The 22,020-nt window shown below is 42.8% G+C and overlaps 1 protein-coding gene across 1 annotated transcript in view; it reads left to right on the top strand.

The window, feature by feature from the left end:
- The window catches only part of CCNI (cyclin I), a 51,159-nt gene extending 30,117 nt beyond the window's left edge, over positions 1-21,042 (top strand). Inside the window, exons 3-7 of the mRNA XM_073542044.1 lie at positions 7,576-7,710; positions 8,815-8,889; positions 12,601-12,741; positions 15,743-15,973; positions 19,358-21,042. Coding sequence (XP_073398145.1) covers positions 7,576-7,710; positions 8,815-8,889; positions 12,601-12,741; positions 15,743-15,973; positions 19,358-19,813 — 1,038 coding nt within the window. The 3' untranslated portion in view covers positions 19,814-21,042. The remainder of the gene's footprint in view (positions 1-7,575; positions 7,711-8,814; positions 8,890-12,600; positions 12,742-15,742; positions 15,974-19,357) is intronic.
- The last annotated feature ends 978 nt before the right edge of the window (positions 21,043-22,020 follow it).

Here is a 22,020-nt window from a genome sequence, read left to right as displayed (position 1 = left end):
AGACCGTGACAGTTTACATACATCTGAACCGATATAAAAAAGGTATTTAGGCATGAAAGGTGCGGAGTCAGGGGGAAGCAAAAGTACTAAGAGAATCCTTATGTGACACACAATTGAATGATATCATTATATGATATCTCAAAAAAGGGGTGACAGATTCCCTTTAAGGCCAAGATCACACTACCGTGTGTGATGCAAGAAACTCGCACGAGTCTCTCGCATCAACACCCGGAGCTACTGCCAGCATTCAGGACCGGAGCTGCGGCTGCATAGAAATAAATGCAGCCGCAGCTCCGGTCCTGAGCTTACTGTAAACTATCACTGTTCTGAAATGAAACCATAAATTGTACACTAAAAAATAAAATGGCACGCACACAACGTTACTCCTAAATTAATAGCCAGTGCACCAATACACTATTGCTATACACGTAAAAAACGTGAGGTACTTCGTTAACATCTTTTGATTAAAAAACATAAAAACCACCCAACTACGTCAATATGGATGGCCCCTTAAGGCCCCGTCACACACAGCGAGATCGCTGATTTTGTGACGCCACAGCGATCTCGCCAGCGAGATCGCTGTGCGCTGTGTGTGACGGGGATCAGCGACCGGCCCTCCTGCTGATCGTGCAGCACCGACCTGGGCCATTTTTACATTGTTGCTCTCCCGCTGGCTAGCGCGCATCGCTGCGTGTGGCAGCGGGAGCCAACGATCAGCGAAGCTCTAAGCAGGCGCTGGGAGCTGGTCTCTAAGGTAAATATCGGGTTACTAAGCGGCGCGCGTCACTTAGTTACCCGATGTGTACCTTAGAAACCTGCGTGCTGGCAGCTCCCGGCGCGAGCACGCAGGTTTCTAAGGTACAGCGGGTAACTAAGTGACGCGTGCCGCTTAGTAACCCGATATTTACCTTTAGAGACCAGTAGTGATGGGCAGTCCGGCTCTTTTTGGTGATCTGGCTCTCACGGCTCTGCTCACCAAAAAGAGCCGGCTCTTTTTGGATCCTAAATGGATCCTTATTGCTTACATGATCAGGCGTCCATAACTCCGCCTGCCACATAAGCCCCACCCACTTTCTAAGACCCAATTACATTGCTGAGTGGGCGGAGTTTTGTTCGGGTGTGCGGAGTTACGCCTGCCGAACGCCGGGATTTTACACCCAGTGAGAGCCAGTCAAGGATTTTAGTGGCTCTCACTGGGGTGCCGGCTTCCATCATTCGCAGCAGGGAGCCGGCTCTTTGTGTCGGATCGTTCACGACCAACACATCACTAGAGACCAGTGTCCTCGCTGGTGCTGATCGCTGGTGAAGCTGTATGTTTGGCAGCTCACCAGCGATCCTGACAAGGTCGTATCGTCAGGATCGCTGGTGCATCTTTATCTGTGACGGGGCCTTTACTCTAGCGACGCAGCTCTCCGTGTGCCCACACAGACCTCAAATGAAATGGGACAGAGATAGGAACCAGGTTTAACTTGTAATTAAAATCTTATCTGCCTATATTTCCTCAAAAAGCTCTATTATGATCTTCCTATCTGTTCCCCATTCTATTTGAGGCCTGGTTGGGCACATTAAGATGTGAGTCGTTAGAGGTAGGGATCAGCCATATAAAAGGCCCAGCTAGTAGTGGAATTTCTGATTCGTACTGTATGTGTATGACTGTAAAATCTATAGGCTGTTGTTGCCTTATTTAGCCAAAGTTGGCCATAAACTTTACCCCACTTGTATATCGTATTATGAAAAGCTGGCCTGCAAAGCAGCGTGGGTGAGAGGATATTTACAATGAAGGGAAAGCCTTGCCATGCACATGTATTATATCATGGCTGATGGCTCAGAAAAGGGTAGGCAATATTTTATTTATTTTATTCATTTATATAGTACCATTAATTCCACAGCGCTTTACAGACATTGTGGGCACTGTCCCCGATGGGGCTGACAATCTAGAATTCCTACCAGTATGTCTTTGGAATGTGCGAGGAAACCGGAGAACCTGGAGGAAACCCACGCAATATCTAGATGGCCTAGGTGTCTAGATAACGGATTGTGACTAGGGATGAGCAGACCCATGGAAGTTAGGATTCTGGAACTTTAATTACCCGCACTTTATTCCAAGGTTTGACTCTGGAACCACAACTTCAACCAGAACCCGAACCCTATTGAAAACAATGAGGACCTAAACTTTTGAGCTACAAAATTCTATGCAACTCTATCACTAGCTCCTGCAACTGACTTTCCCCGACACCAAACACTAACTGTCCAGTACGGACTCCGAACTTTTAAGTTCAGGTTAGCGCATCTCTAATTCTGGCCCATAACTTTGAGATGTTTCTTTTTGTTAGTCCATGAATCTTCTCTCCATTTCAGGAATAACAAAAAAAAAAAAAGTTACTGGATGTCAGTCTTCAGCATTCCTCTCAGCCACCTGTCGATGAAACTACCAGTTGCAACATCATTCCCATGACTGATTTGTAGCACCACCATATTCCTTTGGAGGCACTGAGCTGCAGCCTTCGCTTCGACCTTGTGAAAACCAGGCGTTTCGCCACTGCTACATTCCATCCACAGCTTTCTGTGCCAACCATCGAACTGGACATGACCAGAAGTTTTCAGGGATGCTTACGGGACCACCAGGGAAAGGTGCTGAAGTCTGCCCAAACACCCCTTAAGGAGACTTTGGCAGGATCCATGACCCAGTCCTCCAATCTAAACCTCAGGCTGGGTTATCTTTCTGTGACATTTTGATGCAAAGCACTAAAAAATGTTATATGGCTCATGTTCAGCAATAAATAATTCCCGTGAGTGAATGTAGTAGATAAAGCAGAACAAACCCCTGTTTTGTGTTATCATTTAGCCGTGAGGGCTACGTCTCTCATTCTCATTTTCTAGAACAATTTCTCGCACAATATCATCACTGAGGATGGCATTAGTATGTGGTTACATATTTTTTTGAACCAGTGCGATCTATGGCGCCTGCTTATTTCCTGGGCATGAGTGCTATCGCTCTCTTAATGTGCTCATGTAGGAACTTTTTCTAGTCCTTGATGCGACCAGCTTTTCTTGCTGGCTGTGTATTTATAAGGAGATCACATATGGATCTGTGATAATGTGCAAACTGTAAAGCGCTGTGGAATATGTTAGCGCTATACAAAAATAAATATTATTATAATGTACATTGCGTGTCTGCCTATAGAGTACATAGAGACTGGGACATCGCATGACTGAGCGCAGTGTAACCATGACTTATGCCTATCATCACACGGGAGAGCGGTCTGCCTGACCCACTATGGACCCATGAGATAAATGGGCAATGTGCATTTCATCTTCTGCCAGGTATATTGAAGCGCTTTTCCAGTTATTTAGATCTGTTCTTCAGTTTACTATTAATATGCTACATTTTCTGCAATAAATTCCATGTTCTTATATTTTTAAGGCCTCATGAACATAATTGTATAAAATATTCTGACGTTAATATAGATCCCCTTAAACTACACTCATATTTTCTAATATTATAAGTTTCGCTCAATATACCTATCGAATAGCTGATTAGTTATTGTTTTCTATTTTACCATAAACATATTTATTTTTTTTCCAATAATTTTTATTGAACATTTAAATACAAATAAGAAAGGAGGGAAGAGGGGGGAAGGGGGAAGAGGGGGGGGGGGAAGAGGGGGGGGGGAAGGGGGAAGGGGAATAACAAGGAGAGGACCACAAGGTCCGAACAGGCTCTATATAGTGTCTACATTAAACGTATAATCATATAGTCATACAATCATACAAACATGTAATCAGATCTTTTGAAATCGGTTTGGTGCACATTAATAAACTAATTCACTGCGTTGGATAAGTTTCCAGCCACTTCGCCCATTTCTTGGCATATTTGTTGAAATAGTCATGTGTAATAGCAAACCTATACTCATATGTTTTGTGTAAATTTATTTTATTTATCACGTCAGAGAAAATAGGAGGATCTGGACTTTTCCAGTGGTAGGCAATTTCATTTTTGATGAAACATATTTATTTCAATAGGGAGAGAAGATTAGTTCACTGTCGGACACCATTGTCCCCCAGACTTCTCAGGCAGTAGCATATCTCCTACAGGGTAAAATAAAAACAACTATTTTTGTGTGTTCTTCTCCTGTAAATATTGAATCTTGCCTGTTTTTCATGCATTTTTTGCTATGGTGTTGAATTAGTAAAGATATGACAGACCGGCGCTGGTGAAAGCGTCATACCATATTACCAGTCACTATGACTGCATTCTACTCAAGGAAACCTGTCACCTTTGAAAATGCTATTCACCTGCAGGTAATGAGATAATCTGCAGGTAAATAGCATTACAATGCTGTCCAGGTGTCTTAGTGAAAGTGTGGCCATCAGGGGAAAGACTTGCTTAATTTCTCTCAGAGCTGCCAGCTTTCAGTTATAGAGGCGAGCACAGCGTGATTACAGTCATCGCTCACTGTAAGTACACCCTCACCTTCCAGCGTATTCATACAGTACTTTACAGACAATACACTAGTCCCGCAGAACCATCTTCTACCTGTAGCTCCCAACATAATAACATACTATTATATATATATTAACACCACATATAATAGTATGTTATTTATGTTATTAAATATTTTACCACTTTTTTTGGTTCAAACATATTTTTCCCCTATTTTCCACCTCTAAGGCTTGTTTCACATTTGCGTTTTTTAGCGCTGGAAAAAAACGCATACCTGCGCATGCGTTTTTCCCCTATATTTAACATGGGTGCGCATACCTGCGCGCTGGTAAGCGCATGTATGCGATTTTCATGCGCTGCGTTTTTTTGGGGTGTGCGTTTGGATTTTCCAGACGCAGCATGTTGCATTTTTTGGCCCTGCAAAAAAGCGCATGCGCACATATGCGCACGTTTTGCGCTAAAAATGGCCATTATAGCCTATGGATGCGCATACATGCGCACTGGCATGCTCATGTATGCGTTTTTTTGCACATGCGTTTTTTTTTTTTTAACCATGGAATTTAGGGGTTTAGGGTTAGGGTTAGGGTCAGGGTCAGGGTTAGGGTTGGGGTTAGGGTCAGGGTTAAGTATGGTTTGGTTAAGGGTCAGGGTCAGGGTTAGGGTTGGGGTTAGGGTCAGGGTTAGGGTTAAGTATGGTTTGGTTAAGGGTTAGGGTCAGGGTTAGGGTCAGGGTTAGGGTTAATTATGGTTTGGTTAAGGGTTAGGGTCAGGGTTAGGGTTGGGGTTAGGGTCAGGGTTAGGGTTAAGTATGGTTTGGTTAAGGGTTAGGGTCAGGGTTAGGGTTAGGGTTAAGTATGGTTTGGTTAAGGGTTAGGGTCAGGGTTAGGGTTAGGGTCAGGGTTAAGTATGGTTTGGTTAAGGGTTAGGGTCAGGGTTAGGGTTAGGGTCAGGGTTAGGGTTAGGGTCAGGGTTAGGGTCAGGGTTAGGGTTAGTTAGGGTTTAGGGTTTGGGTTAGGGTTAAGTATGGTTTGGTTAAGGGTTAGGGTCAGGGTTAGGGTTAGGGTCAGGGTTAGGGTTAGGGTCAGGGTTAGGGTTAGTAAAGTCATGGTTTGGGTTAGTGTGAGGGGCCAACTAATGTTGGAAAAAAACGCAAACGCGGTAAAAACGCACTAAAAACGCATAAAAACGCTGCGTTTTTTTCATGCATGCTCATAAAAATGCTTGAAAAAAACGCAGCAGTTGTATGCTTTTGTATGCGTTTTTTCAATGCGTTTTTTTGCGGGAAAAATGCGCTGCAAAAAAAAGCAAGTGTGAAACTAGCCTAAAACCTGGGTGCGTCTTATAGTCCGAAAAATACGGTATATACATAAATGTGATACCAAGATTAACAAAATACATAAGGGGGTTGTATCATCTTTTTTTTTTCTTTTTAAATGTTTAAAATTCAATTTACTTGTTTTTAAAAGTTTTCTACATTCTCAAAAAAGGAGGATTTTTTTTGTAAAATCTTATTGGTTTGTTTCAGCTCGTTTTCTAGTTAATGTCACGCTCACGCCCTGACTGGTGGGCGTGAGCGAGGGGGTTGTGGACCCACTGTTCCACAAACCAGACTACCCTGGCAGGGGCGTAACTAATGCAGCTACATTGGTCTTCTCTGGAACCTCTGATGGTGAGGTCAGTCTTGTGCGACAGGTAGCTGCCAGGTGCCACTCCAGAGTGGTGTCTGGCTGTGGCTGCTGATCCCACTGGGGAACAGAAAGCTAGGACAGGTGCAGGCGACAGGTACAACTAGCAGACAGGCAGATGAACATGGCAGGAGGGCACGGCTGAGACACTGGGATGCACAGGGACACGGACAGGAAGGAGTGGTGTATGGAATAGGTAGAGACCTGTTCACACAGGAGGTGCAGGTACTGGAACGGGAAGGATGGAAATATATATCGTTATGAAGGAACAGGTTTGGACCTGTTCACACTAGAGAAGAACCGCAAGGCTGCGGAGAGGAGCTGCAGTTAGCAGCAAGAGGTTCTGCAGAAGCAGAACAAAGCAGAACCGCAGGAGGGTGGAGCACAGGCAGAGCCGCGAGAGTGCGGAGCACAGGCAGATGGAGAGGACACAGAGAAGACAGATAGACAGAGGTAGGACTGAGTTCAGACAAGGTAACGGTACGAGAAAAGGTGCAGGACCAAAGGAGACAAAGCAAGGAGCAATAGCACAGGAACCAGGATATTCTGCCTCCTGGAGGGCGGCAAGACAGGTACAAGGCTAGAACAAAGACACAGAGACCAGGATATTCTGCCTCCTGGAGGGCAGACAGGTACAAGGCAAAGCTAGGAATCAAGCCTCCAGAGAAGGCGAAACACAGGACAGGACCTGGCAGTAGCAAGACACTAACTGAGTAAAGGCGTTGCACAGGCAGCTACCACCGGGTGGAGCTGCCCTAAATACTAAAAGCCTCTTGGTAATTGGCCAGGGACACATTAGACAGGTGCACCCTGATTCCATAAGAACCAGAGAGTTCTGGCGCCACCCCCCTATGCACACAACCAGGAAGCATGCAGAGAGCAGACAGGAAGCAAGAGGCACACAGCATGGAGACAGTAGCAGAGAGAAGTCACAGCATGGCCTGGAGCAGTGAGTAAGTTGGGGTGTGGGGGATGGGAGGCCATGCAGTGATGCCGGCAAGGTTGTTAGAGTTTACCAGCCACCACGGCAATCTCTCAGAAGTGGCCGGTATCCTAGGCAGTGAGCTCAGCCCTTGCAAGCTCTGAAGCTGGTCAGATCCGCTAGACTGAGCCTCAGGGGCCCTGCAATCCTCCCATGCTGTGGAGGCAAAGCTGCCTCTGTTCGGAGTATGGGAAATCAGGAGACACAAGGCGTAAGAGGAGTAGCCATGTCTCTGGTCCAATCTGTGAATCGATAGAATTATAGGGGAGCAGTGCGCACTTGAATAAAGATCATGGAAACCATTTTAACTTTAGGTCAGCTACAACGGTATTGGCTAAAAGTGTATAGTTTATATGGGCTGCTCTGGAGCCCCTAATGTAGAGAATGCTGTCAAACATGATGTCAAAATTCGGTTCTGGATTAATGCCTCATTTTGTTTTCCTTTTCTATATTCTTTTTTGTAGGATGCAGCTATTTCTCCACAGCAGCGAGAAGAGGTGATCCACTGGTTAGCTGAACTGAAACACCAGTTCCATGTTTACCCAGAAACCCTTGCACTGGCCATAAGTATTTTGGATCGTTTTCTGGCCTCCGTAAAGGTGATCACTCACACCGATTACTGAAACACTGAAATATTATTGTACTTAATAATCTACTTGTAATTTCCTTTTAATAAAATCTATGAATGGAATGATTAGACTAAGTGACATACTGGGTGAGCGCTTGAAATTCAGCAGTATTGTCTGTACACACGTGTGCAAGTTGAAGGGTTAAGACATGTCCCGCCAGTCAGAGTAACAGCATTTGCTGTGAAGGCTCGTCTATCTTAAAGCGATTCTTCCAAGTTTGCAAGTTATCCCTATCAAGAGAATAGGGGATAACTTTGTGATCGCTGGGCCTCTTACCGATACCGATTCAGAGCCCCACCAATCCTGAGAACAATGGAGAGCCTCAGTCAGTTATGCACACTACCTCTCCATTCATTCTGATGGGAGTGCTGATGACCAGCTGAACGCAGCACTTGGCTATCTCCAGTGGTCCATTAAAAGTGAGTAAAGCTTCACTGTACGTGATTGACCACTGTTCGATTCACGCTGGGCTCTTCAGAGCCCCGGTTCGGCGCTAACGTGCAAAAGTTGAGTATATCACTTTAACTTGGTACCTAAAAATCATATGTCATTGCTAATGTTCCCAGCATCTTTTGTATTACATGTCACTGGCCTATGAAGCTGAGATGTGAGGTGGGGTCTTCAGACTGTAGAGCTGCTATAGACGTCCCTGGATCTACCTGTGACTTGGAGAACATGCTGTAGTCACTTGTAATTTCCTTTTTCTGACCCTAAAAGACTTGTTTTGTCTTGTCATGACATTTGGACATACTGAATAAGTGAGCATCTAGTACAGCAAAGCAAGTAATGAGGGGAGGAAAACTGTTACCCAACTAAAAAAAAACGTTACTTTTGAACAAAAAAGTTTACACAACAAGGAGTTGCGCAAACAAATTTGCAACTTTTGGCATTTTCACACCAGTGTGAATTAGGGTAGTTGCCGGGGTGGGGCATAGTCACGTCAACATGTCATATTCATCAAATGTGCCTGACTGAAGTAGACATTTGGATACAGCCCGAATTCTTAAACCTGGTTAATTTCAAGCAGTAAATATAATGAACAATCAATGGTAATTATTTTCTCTTTATTAACAGGCCCATCCAAAATACCTAAGGTGCATTGCAATCAGCTGCTTCTACCTTGCTACCAAAACCGTTGAGGAAGATGAAGTAAGTTGCTCTGCTTCATTTCTGTTTGAGATGAGATAATTTGAAGGATCCCAGCTCAGCGCCCATTCCAGTAATATACAGCTTTTACTAGGCATTGCTCCTACTAGCCAGTTTCCTACTCCGCACTGATGAGGGGCAATACCCCGAAACAGCTGTCTGTGGATGGATGCCATGTTTTGGCATAGGTGGTTTCCTTCATTGGAGACTGCCCTTCCCGTGGTTGTTCCTTCCCGGGGAAAGACCTGGCTAGTCATTGCTTGCGTTGAGAAACATGTGATGGTGTCTCCGCGGCTTCTGTTTTGCATGTTTTTACATATTTCCCATAAGGGATGGGGGCATTGCTCTAGAATCACTGCGTTGAGAAACATGTGATGGTGTCTCCGCAGTGTCGGATGTTGATCTCCATGAGTTCATTCATCCTCATTTTTCACAGTAATATACAGCTGACGGACCTCCTACATGTCAGCATCCCCCGCTCTTCTTTTGATTACCGGCTTAGCAAGATGTCACTTGTGCATCACGCTCCAACAAAGATGTCATACCAAGCCCACAAATCGGAAGAGGCACCAGGGATTCCGGCAGGTGGAGGAGGCTCACAAGGCTCCAGTCCTGCAACCACAGAATACTGACATGGCTGCCGCACCAGGGTCCTGGTTGGGTAAATTGCAATCATGTGTCCTGGTAAGATGAAAGGTAGTGAACTACAATGCTAGGATTGGTCATCTTCCTTATGGTCCCCCATGTCTAGGATTGTAGCTTACTTCCCCTTGTCTTTACATGTGGAGTTTGGTTGGATTATACTTATGATGTCTTCTGAAGCTGTTCTGCACCGATCAAGGGTACAATACTACCAATATCAATACGTTTCTGATTTTTCTAGCACACTGGTCTAAATGTCCCTGTAGGACAGCTGGGTACGAGGTAGAGAGATTTCACAAGGGTGTCAGTAACTTTATTTGTAGTTTTTTTTTGTTTCACCTATTAGTGACCACCAATACGTCTTTTTATTGACCCGAGTTTTAAAAGAATAGCTTCCCCTCATGTGGGAATTTGCTGCAGCTGTCCCCTGTATACTATAGCTGGACACCTTGCTGTATCAGCCACGATCGGTATTGGCACCGACCATGTCCATCTAACCCCTTAGATGTGGCTGTCAATAGTGACTGCGGCATTTTGATGAGGGCTTTCTTTGTTAACCTCATCGATACCCAGAGATCATAATTGTGGAGTTCTGATTGTCATTGCAATTCACAGCCAAACAATGGCCTTAGAGTCTGACGGCTACAGTGACATGTTTTGAAGATGACAACATTTAGGTGGTAAAAATAACATTTTTCATTCCTATCATGCCACTTTGCATCAATTTCTGAAAAGCACCTGAAGGGTTAATAAACTATCTGACAGTAGTTTCACATCTGTGTGTGTGTTTCGGGGGTGCTGTTTATAAAATGGTATCACTTTGGGGTTTTTTCCAATATATAGGTCCCCTAAAGTCACTTAAAATCTGAATCGGTCCCTAAAAAAAATAATTTTGTAAATTTCCATAAAAAATGACTGCTACATTTCTAACATTCTAAAAAGAAATAAAAGAACATTTTTCAGATGCTTTTGATTTAAGGCAGATATGAGCTAAAGGTTATTTATTAACTTTGTTTGTGTGGTATGACTATCTGGATTAAAGGGAAAATTCAAAGTTTGAACATTGCAAATATTTTAAAATTGTCAAAATTCTGATATTTGCATAAATAAACGCAAAACATATTGACCTAAATTTACTATTCTCATAAAATATGATGTCACGAAAAAACAATCTCAAAATCACTAGGATATGTTAATACAGGAAGAATATACCGTGTATACTCGTGTATAAGCCAAGTTTTTCAGCACATTTATTTGTGTGCTGAAAACGACCCCTCGGCTTATACACGAGTCAATGTCCCAGAAAGCCGGCAGAGGAGGGGGGGGCGGCGGGTCACAGAGGCAGGAGCCGGTTGGGGTGGGGGAGCAGTGTGTCACAGAGGCAGGAGCCGGTGGGGGAGGGAGAGCAGCGGGTCACAGAGGCAGGAGCCAGCGGCTGTGGCTAAAGCCTGTGCTGCTGCTAAAGAAAAATGAATATTCATTTCTTATAGCACGCACAGTTGCAGCCGCCGGCTTACAGCACACATCCTACTTACCTTCCTGCGCAGCCTCGCTGCATCTCATTCTGGTGCCAGCAGCTCCTGTGGCCGAGCGATCACGTGGCCCTGCTCATTAAGGTAATGAATATCCATGCCTCTCCACTAGGCGTGGAGTGAATATTCATTACCTTAATCAGCGGGGACACATGATCGCTTGGCCGCAGGAGCTGCTGGCACCGGAACGAGATGCTGCGAAGGCGCGCAGAAAGATGAGTAGGATGATTTTGTTTTTTTTACTAGGAACCATGCATACAAGGATAGGGGATAAGGAGCCATGCATACAAGGACAGCGACGGGGGAGCCATGCATACAAGGACAGCGACGGGGGAGCCATGCATACAAGGACAGGGACGGGGCAGCCATGCATACAAGGAAATGGATGGGGGAGCTGTGCATACAAGGACAGCAGCGGGGGGAGCCATGCATACATGGACGGGGGCGCCATGCACACATGGACAGCAACGGGGGGAGCTATGCATACCAGGACAGGGATTAGGGGACAATGCATACCCGGTTTATACTCGAGTCAATAAGTTTACCCAGTATTTTGTGGCGATATTTGGTGTCTCGGCTTATACTCGGGTCGGCTTATACTCAAGTATATAAGGTATATCTTTGTGCCGTGTTAGCTAGTGGATCAAAAAATATTAAAATTTGAGAGTCCTCAGTGGTTGATACCTTTTAATGGCTAACTGACAAGATGGTAACAAATGGCAATAATTCAAGATTACGCAGGTCTCTTCATCAGGCATAGAATAACATGAAATCTGAAGAGTCACATATTTATACACAACATGACATGGAATAGTGCAGTAAATAAGACCAGTGACGTGAAGCAGAACTATCATTATAAGAGAGGGATAAACATTTGTGGCAGTAAATATTGGAGCAGATCATAGATAAGGAGTGTAAAAGTTTTATTGTCCTGTGATTGAGGTTTGGTCCAGGGTTGTGATGCCCCCAAATGGTATGAGGAGCACATTACTTAGTTGAAGTAGAAATACGTAAATCTATGTAACACATTCATTCCTGCACTAAATGTGTCAAAGGTTGTCATAAGATTGTAAATTTTTCTGTCTCTCTGAGATTTGAAGTTACCTTTTAATACCAGTAATTTTATGTCCATGATGCCCGTGATCAGGGGTACAAAAATGTTTGTCCACAGGTAGATCTATGCTGGTAGATATATTGAAGCATTCCAGAGTTATTGCCGCATAAAGTGACACATGGCAGATTTGAAAAAATTGACCTGGTCGCTAAGGGCCAAGCTAGCCATAAACATCCTATTAAAGTCTGACAAACCCACAATCTAATGTGTTTGGAGGCACTATCTTCTGAAGCAAGATGTCGACTCTGCAGTGTGGAGGGTAGAAGGTGAGAAGAATCACACGTGTTGCATTTGACTCCTTTTCCCACTGAAAACTTTCTTGGGTCAGTCAGAGAGATTTCTTCTGCCAACAGGGTTCTGGTGTGAGTTACTCAGTTATTTTAAACTGGAGTTGTGTATTCAAATTGTGAATTGTGTCTCCTGTAGAGGATTCCAGTCCTCAGCATCTTGATTCAAGAAAGTTCCTGTGGCTGCTCTTCTGCTGAGATTCTCAGGATGGAGAGGATTATTCTGGACAAGCTGAACTGGGACCTTCATACGGCTACACCTTTGGATTTCCTTCACATTGTAAATATGCTTTAAGTAACTGTCTTATAGAGTATTGTATTGTAAGATCTATACTTTAAGGAATGTTGTCAAAGCCTTTACCCCAGGTATTTTGGCACATAACAAACTGCCTGAAATCACTTCTCTGACTGCTATCTGACTACTAATGGGTTCCTGACATTGGACGTACTGGTTCATCCAATGTTGAGTCCCCATTTTTGCTGCATGCCCAGGAACTGAGCATGCATCATATCTATCAGATACAGGCTGTGTTACATAGCTGGCGACTGACTGTGACAGCAGCGAATGGAGCTGCACTCTGCCCGCTGCCATTATCTCCTTAAAGGAAATTTATCAGCACATTTGACCTAAACTATTACTATGTGCACACAGGTTATAGAATTCTGAAAAATGCCTTACCTGTATGCTTCATATCAGATGCTTTGTTGTCCATAAATCTTTTTTTATCCCTTTATATAAAAAACATCAGGCTATGGGGAGGATTCTGCCTCCAGAGCTTTTTTACATGAAGAGTTACCAATATGATGTGTGATGGCTGCTCTCTGCTCTCTCTTTTTTTAGTGGAAAAAGTCTCATTGCCTCCAATGAGTGATCATATCCGTCATATACTCCTTTTGCCTCTGCATAATTATTTCACTTCCTTCTGTCCAAAAGTAAGGAGCAGCCTATATCTGCTTCTGCCTCTCTTGCCTTTTTTAATTGTATTTTCTGATTGCCATGGTGGTCTGCTCCGCGCAATATGATTGTGTGGCCAACCTCTTGTCTATTCCACTGACCTTTTTGATGTTTTTTTTTCTTTCTTCATCCTCTATCTGATAGCCATTCGTACCTACTGCAGCTGTGTCCTCTGGGGGGCATCCAGCATGGTGCACATAGGTGCAGACTGGCGACCCCGCTCAGTGCTGGGCTAGGCTCCTGTCCTGGTAATTAGCCCTTCATGCTACAGAGCAGGCGGGGGGCGCTCGGTGCGTCCTGTGACGCAGGCGGAGGGGAGGCAAGAGGCAGCGCTGTCAGAGAGGCACGTGTAATGGCCGCTCACTGCTCTCCTAATCTCACTGCAGAGCTGTGTGTGATTATACCTGACAAATCTGCAGGTTCCTCTCAGCTTCCATCTCACAGGCAGCCACTGCTGCAATATTATTGCTATACAACAGAGCTCATCTTAGCGAGCCCTTAATGCTGGCTTGTCACAGAATCTTATAGAATGTGGTCACCTTCTGGGAAGCCTTCTAACTATGTCTATGTGTTATTGAATAAACCTAAAGCTTGCAGTTTGGTTTCACTGATTTATGACTTGATTTATAAAAGGTGGGCTGATCTTTGCTGTGGTCATAAATTAGATTAGAGAAGTTAGGGAGAAGAAAGATCAAAAGTACAAACTCTGTTGTCCAAACAGGCTGAAGAAGACAAATAGACCAAAAATTATAATCAACTATTGCAAAAAATCTTTTTAGCAAATTATGCATATAAGTAAAACATTTTCCGTATTTTTTGGTCAATAAGACAAACTTTACTTAAGTCGCAACCCAGATTTTGTCAGCAAAAAATAGAAACAACATATTTCCTACAAATTAAAACTTCTCTGAAGGTGTAGTGTGGAAAGATCAATATCACTAATTTTAATCCACTGGGTAGAATAGGGAAGTAATAGATTTATTGTTAGTGTTTCTCTACAATATGTGTATCATACACATATACACACATTACACAACACTGCTGCGTGCAAAGTATATGCACACTAAGCTTTGCTGTATATACACACACAACTCTGCCACATCCGCACACTATACATTACCACGCTGTGTTCTCACCCTCCTTGATCACTGGAAGCTGCTTCCAGACTAAAAGATGCACATACTTTGTAGCAAGATTTTGCTCTTGCTAAAAAGTGCGTCTTATTATCAAAAACATATAGCAATTGCCTTCAAAAGTGTCAATATTCTTCAAAAGTGATTTTGAGGTTGATGATGAACTATCAATATTTGAATTGAAGGGATCTGGTCCTTGGGACTCCTACAAATGAACAAAATTATAGACTGCGCTGTTCTTTGCTGCCATAAGGCGGAGTCACATTAGCGTATCACAATCGATGCAAAAGCATCAGATGCAATATGCTTATGACCCTGGGCTCCTTCTCTGCTGTGAGCGGAAGCCAAGTGTCAGTGCTCTGTGCTCCAATACTCTCGCATCAGAGTTCGGAGCACAGCTGTGGAGGAGACGGAGAAAGTCATTTCTCCATCTCCTCCATTGTCAGTGTCCGCAGGAATCGTACTGCGCTCAGGTGATATCCGAGTGCAGTGCGATGTTTCACATGCACCCATAGACTTATATGGGTGCGTGTGAACTGAATTTTGCATGCAATCGCAGCATGCTGCGGCTTTTTTTCGGTCCGTCCAATTGCGATCCGATTGGAGAAGGAAAAAACGCATTGAGAACGAAAACATAGGCATAAATTAGTACAAATGCAATCCAATGATTAATCGGATTGCATTAGTCCGATTTAATCGCAAGTGTGAGCGAACCTTAAGTTCTTGCATCCTTGTGGCTTGGGTTTTGCAGCTCATACCCATTCCCACATGTACTTTACAGTAATATTTTCATTAAAGTAAGGGTTCTGAGGAATGATAAAATCTAATAAAAAACAGCTCTCTGTATACCCCAGGGACTTTTGGAAATCTGGAGCTACAGTGGTGAAGTTGGCATTCTGCACAGCTGCATTTATATGTGGGAAGTGAATCTGATTAGGCATGCATGAGAAGGCAAACAGTGCCTCATGCTATAAAATGTACCACTTTAAGGAATTGTCTAGGTAGTAAAACTTTCATATTCTTGCAATATAGGCTAATAAAGAGAAGTATTTCCTTATTGATTATAATTTGCACAAATAATCGCTCGTCTGTGATTGGATGCGCTACTAACTTTGCCGACATTGACATCCGCTATATAACAAAGTTGTTTCCAAATGTAATCGGTTACCATCTTTTCTCATCCCTGTCTCCAGTTCCATGCAATGCTGCTGACGACCAGCCAACAGTTATTAGACAATATGCCGGAGGTGAACCCATCACAGCACGTAGCTCTGCTGACCCGCCAGCTCCTACAGTGCATCGCCTCTCACCAGCTTCTACAGTTCAAGGGCTCCATATTGGCGCTGGCCGTTCTCAGCTTAGATATGGAAAGACTGCTTCCTGATTGGCTCGCTCTTACTATCAAACAGCTTCAATCGGCACAGGTAAGCGCTGTGTTGCGGGTCCTGGACCTTGACTCAACAGGGTAAAACCTACCAAATAGGTAAAAGGTGCCATCTTGCTATGTAATCTGATAGCAGCATGATGTAGGGACAGAGAGCCTGATTCCAGCCATGTATTACTTTCTGGACTGCGCAGTGCAGTTTTGATAAAATCTCTGTTTTCTCTGCTGTAGATGCAGCGGAGCTACGGTATGAGTGCTGAGCTGTGTACAACCCCACCCCTCATTGGCAACTTCCTGTGTATGTTGTACATTACCAGCAAGCTGTTCATCAGTCTTGGGGTGGGGGTTACACAGATTATCTTCATTTCACACAACATGGCACACAACATTTAATCCTGCAGTGATAATCTCTTGCTGATAAAACACTGATTGTATTGAAACTACAGCACACAGCTTAATAAGTGACACATCACTGGAATCAGGCTCTCTGCCTCTACATTATGTAACTCTCAGATTAAATAGCAAAACATGCTGACAGATTCCCTTTAACAGAGAATCTGTCTCTAAGCTTGGACTCTCTTATACTATACGAAACTAAAGTATCCTATCCTAATTAGTGATGAGAGAATGTGCCTGGATAAGGTGTTATCCGAGCATGCTCGGGTGCTAACCAAGTGACTTCAGTGTGCTATAATAATATGTTTGAATCTCTGCTCCTGCATGTGTTGTGGCTGTCGAACAGCCGCCAGACATGCAGCTGTGAGGTCTCAGCCATATTTTTCAAGCACACCGAAGTCACTCGGTTATCGCTCGAGCATGCTCGGATAACACCATATCAGAGCACATTCTCTCATCACTAATCCTAAACTATCTTCTAAGCTTATTTATGAGCAAATCAAAGTTCAGCTTGAAGTTCAGGTTAGAAGACTGTTTGGAAGAAAAGAGATTAAGGTCACACCATGCCGTTAGAGATTTTTACCATTGGATTTGACTGTTCCCTCGTTCTCCAGTCTCTTATTTGCTATTCTTAATAATATTATTAAATGGTTAACATTTTTAATGAAAACCCAATAGCAAAAATGATTTTTTTAGCCAATAATGTATACACTTAAAAAAATGTATACTTTCATGCAAAGCATGAGTTGTGTGAGAAGTCAGTTGTAATAATGATCTGCAAGCTCTCCTCCACACTCCAGCAAGCTGATAGACTGATTTCTCTCTATACACAATAACCGGGAAAAACTGTCAATCAGCTCCTGGCATGGTGGGGAAAGTTTGAAAATCATGAATGCATTGGACTCCTGCCTTCACAGGGAATCTTAACATGAGATATGTTACACAGATGAATGTACAATTTTTTATAGATATATATCAATCTCTATTAAAAGTAAAATCTAAAAATGTTGCAATTTTTAGATTCTAACTTCCTGTTGTTTCAGGAAACAACACGTGTACATAGCCATAACTGTTTCTGAAAGGACAGGAAGTAAAAGTCTAAAAAAAAGTCCCATTGGCCACTGTGACTTTTTTATGTTGTAATTAAAATCATGTTATCAAGAAAAAAAAAATCCTATACAGTGTGGGGCCCCCTTGTTCAAAATTACTGTTATTGCGATCCGTGAAGCAAGTTGAAGTGATCTCTAAAAGGGCTAAAGTTAAAGATGACACATTTATTTTGTATATTATGCGAAAAAATATATTGTCACTTCTTACATTTTAAAAATTACAAATAAGAAAATGGTCAAATGCAAAAGTTTAGGCATCTTGAATGGTTAGTACCTAGTAGCAACCTCTTTTGCAAGTTTCACAGCTTTGTAAACACTTTTTGTAGCCAGTCAAGAGTCCTTCAATTGTTGTTTGAGGGATTTTCATACATTCTTCCTTGGAAAATTCTTCCAGTTCTGTGAGATTCCTGGGTCGTCTTGCATGCAGTGCTATATTGAGGTCTAACCACAGATTTTCAATGATGTTCAGATCAGGGGACTGTGAGGACCATTGTAAAACCTTCGGCTTGTGCCTTTTGAGGTAGTCTGTAGTGGATTTTGATGTGTGTGTGTGTGTATAGGATTATTAATTATAGATTTGTAGAAACCAGTCTATTTTCAACTTCAGCTTTCTTACAGACGGTGTTATGTTTGCATCAAGAATTTGTTGAAATGTAATTGAACCCTATCTTCCCACCCGTGAAATGTACCCCGTGCCATTGGCTGCATGATAACCCCAAAGCATGGTTGTCAAGATATTTTTATATATTTTTTTTTAATTCTGTGCATTTTTTTCTCCACACATGTCTTTGATCATTGTGGCCAAAGAGTTATATTTTAACCTCATCGGTCCACAGGACTTGGCCATATTTTTGCAGGTGCCTCTGAACAGTAGAACAAGTCCAGAGTCTGCTAAATCTTTCTGGAGGTTTTTTTGCAGTCAAGCGGGGTTCTGATTTGCCTCTCTAGCAATCCTACATGCAGCTCTCACTGAAATTTAGCTTGGTTTTCCAGACCTTATATTGACCTCCACTGTTCCTGTTAACTGCCATTTGTTAATTACATTTGGAACTAAAGAAAGGGCAACTTGAAAATGCTTTGCTATCTTCTTATTGCCTTCTCCTACTTTGTGGACGTCTACCATTATGATTTTCAGAGAGCTAGGCAGCTGCTTAGTAGAACCCATTGCTGCTGTTTTTTGGTACAAGATTAGAGGAGGCTGGTTTTTTAGAAAGCTGGGAAATTTGCATCACCTGGCCTTTCCTAACGATGATAGTGATCAAGCCTTAACCCTAAGGCCTGTTTCACACTTCAGTTTCTGTCAATCAGTCAAGATCCGCCGTTTTGCAAAAAAAATGGATCCGCCATTTTGTTTGGCGGATCCGTTTTTTTTCCCATTGAGTTGCATTACCGGCGGATCTTGACGGATGGCCATCTGTTGAATCCGTTCTCTCTCTCTCTCTTCCTTTAAAATTCTTCATTCATCTGATCCGTCAAACAACGGATCCGCTTTCCACCATTTTGGCGGATTTTAACTGACACAAAAAAACTGAAGTGTGAAACAGGCCTAACAGGCTAATTAAGGTCTGAAACCTTGGTCAAAGTTATCTGAGCACACAAATCTCCAAGGGTACCCAAACTTTTGCATAGCTCCATTTTTATTTTTGTAATTTTTAAAGTTCAAAAAGTGACAATATTTTTTGCCTAAAATACAAAGAAAATGTGTCATCTTTAACTTGAGCGCTTTCTGAGATCATGTTCAACTTGCTTATCTGTTCACAATAACAATAACATTTTCTAGTGATAGCTTCCCCTTAAGTGAAATAATTGTGTTTGCTCCTACATTATAATGACAGCATAAACAAGCTGCCAGGTTCTTGTACACTGTCAGTGATAAGATGTTGTAACACTGCTAATATGTGTGATCTGATTTCTCATAGATGGATAGCACCCAGCTGTTTCTCTGTCGGGAAGAAGCATCACGGCACCTTTCTCCTCTGCAGGCTTCCTTGCCTCCCAATGCTGTATATGTCTACAGTCCCCTCAACCGGACACTGTTGACCTGCAACAGAGGAGAGTACCATTTCCGTCCCTCCCCTGTCCCAGGCCCCAGAGTCCACCAGAAGGGCAAAAGCACACCAGGATCTCTTATGAAGGGAGCGACTTACTTCTACCAGCGTCTAGCAGCTCCTGTAGCGTGCAAGCAGGCCTCCACTAAGAGGAAAGTGGAGCAGATGGAAGTTGATGACTTCTATGACGGGATCAAGAGGCTTTATAATGAAGATAGCACTGTTGAGGTTGGGGGCATGGAGATTGCTGCATGTAATGGTGGTCTGTCAAGGCAAGAGGGCAGCATATCCCCTTGCCCCCAGTTGCAAGCAGTGTCTGTCATGTAATATCAACACTTAAATATTGCAAAGCCACATGCTAGATTAGGTTCCTTTTGACACCTTCGGATGTGGTGGGGTACCGCTGGCAGTGCAGTGCATTGCAGGCCCCCTAAGCACGAAGGGTGTTCAAACCACACTATTAGCTATAAAGTGTAGTCAAAGGCCATGCTATACCAGCTCTGGACAGAGGTCTACAAACCCTTCCTGATTTCTCATGCTGCTGATTCTTGTTCCATCTCTGTCATTTAAATAAAAGCTTATAAAATATAGTGAAGAGAAAACAAAATGTACAAAAAAATTACCAAAATATCCAAAAACATTGACAAAAAAAATTAACAGAAGTGTTTAACCTTCTAGTGTTGTCAGTTCCATTGTGTTCTGCGAGTATATCTACTGTATTTTGTGCACCTTGACATTTCCCTGCAAGCCTGTCCTATCTTGTGTTCTAGACTTGTCCTCCAGTAGAGACTCTTCTCTTGACCTTGTGCATTCCCTCCCTTCTTCATTTTCATCTTGTGCTATCGCTTTCCTGACAAAACTGACCTTACACTGAAACAATTTTCATTCTTATCAATTGAACAGACAAAATAATAGCTTGGAATTCACTTTTTCCATTGTCAGTTTGAAACGTTTTTGGCTTTTTTTTTTTTTTTTGCATTCTGTGGGATATTAAAGGACACCTACTACCCCAAATAATTGTTTTTTAATTAGGTCTAGAAATTGCATCCATTCTTTCATTCCAAGCATTGGGCCCTGCAGTTCTTTGCTTGTAGTGAGCTAGCCATACGTATTCTTGTAGTTTTGGTGGTGTGATTTTTTTTTTTTTTTTTTTCCCCCCCCAGATCTCCACCCACCAGATCATTTTCATGCATTTTGAAGGTTAGGAAATTTAAAAAAAAATTTAAAAAATGTCTCTTTCATTGGTAGTTGTGTTCAGAATGCACCATGATACAACCATGCCTGGTTTGGAGGAATAGTGTTAGCATATTTTGCATTCACCAGTTACTTATTTTTCCCCTGGGACGGTGTTATATATAGTTTATTCACTTGAGAAAAGATGAAATAGTTAGCAATACCTTTTCTATGTCCCAGCATGCATATCTATTCTTTCTGTAAAACTGTCTTTCACAACAACCAACTTTCGAGATCGCTGCTCAATCTGGAGCAGGCATGGCCGTCGGAATCTAACTCTCATGTAAGTTTTTCCTGGTTGCAATAAAGTAAATTGACCAGTCTCCTCTGGTTTCTTTTCGGTGTGTGAGGTTGATTACTGTAAGCTATATTGAGGGGATATTCTGGCTATGCTCACCTCCAAATTGCGAGATGAGCGGGGCCTGTGATGTCACGTCTACTGGACTACTTACGCAGTCAGCTGGGTCACGTGCGCTTTAGTCAGTTGTCGTGCACGATTCCAATTCTAATGAATACCTGCCGATCACACATGAAACCTGGCAGTTATCGTTACCGGCCCCACTGACCTTCCGACATAGAAGTGAGCGAGCTCACATACCCTTTTAAGCTTCTTTCAAATGGGCCGAATTGGCCAAAAAAAGGGGTTCCTAAAAACACTTCTTCCCGATTTATTGATCCGCATAAACATGCTGACTATATTTCATTGTTCAGCAAATGTTCGTGCAACGAGAGGATGTGCTGCTGGCAATGTGCATGCTGTATGGGGTCAGAGCATTGATTCTGCCTCAATAAATTATATCGGGCCATGTGAAAGAGCCTTTAAACGAGTGTCGCTCGGCTTGTGATATCATTTACCCATATTCGTCTAAATGTACCTTTTAGGGCATGTGCACACCTAGGGCTCATTCAGACATCAGTTTTTCTTGTACAAATACTATCCGTGTTTTTCACGGATACCACTCAGATCTACGATAGTCTATGGGGCTCTTCACATGTCCGATTATTATGTTTTTTTTTTCCAACTGCCCGAGTGATCCCTGTTAAAAAAACAAAGACCTGTTTGATTTTGATCAGCAGGTCAGATTAAAATCAGCATCCATATGCAGTCTGATTGTCAGAAAGCTGACATTTTTTCTAACAAACAAATGAACAAAAAAAAACATTTACTTTTTTTCCTAAAAATTTTACTTTAGCCCTAATTTTTTTTATTTTCACAAGGGAAACAGAAGAAAATGGACCCCAAAATGTGCTGAGCAATTTATTCTAAGAACGCCAATACCCCATATGTGAGGGGAAACTAC

The sequence above is a fragment of the Dendrobates tinctorius genome, unplaced genomic scaffold (assembly GCF_039654945.1).
Source record: "Dendrobates tinctorius isolate UK_male_01 unplaced genomic scaffold, ASM3965494v1 ptg000011l, whole genome shotgun sequence".
Lineage (NCBI taxonomy): Eukaryota > Metazoa > Chordata > Amphibia > Anura > Dendrobatidae > Dendrobates > Dendrobates tinctorius.
This window is presented reverse-complemented; position numbering and strand designations above follow the sequence as displayed.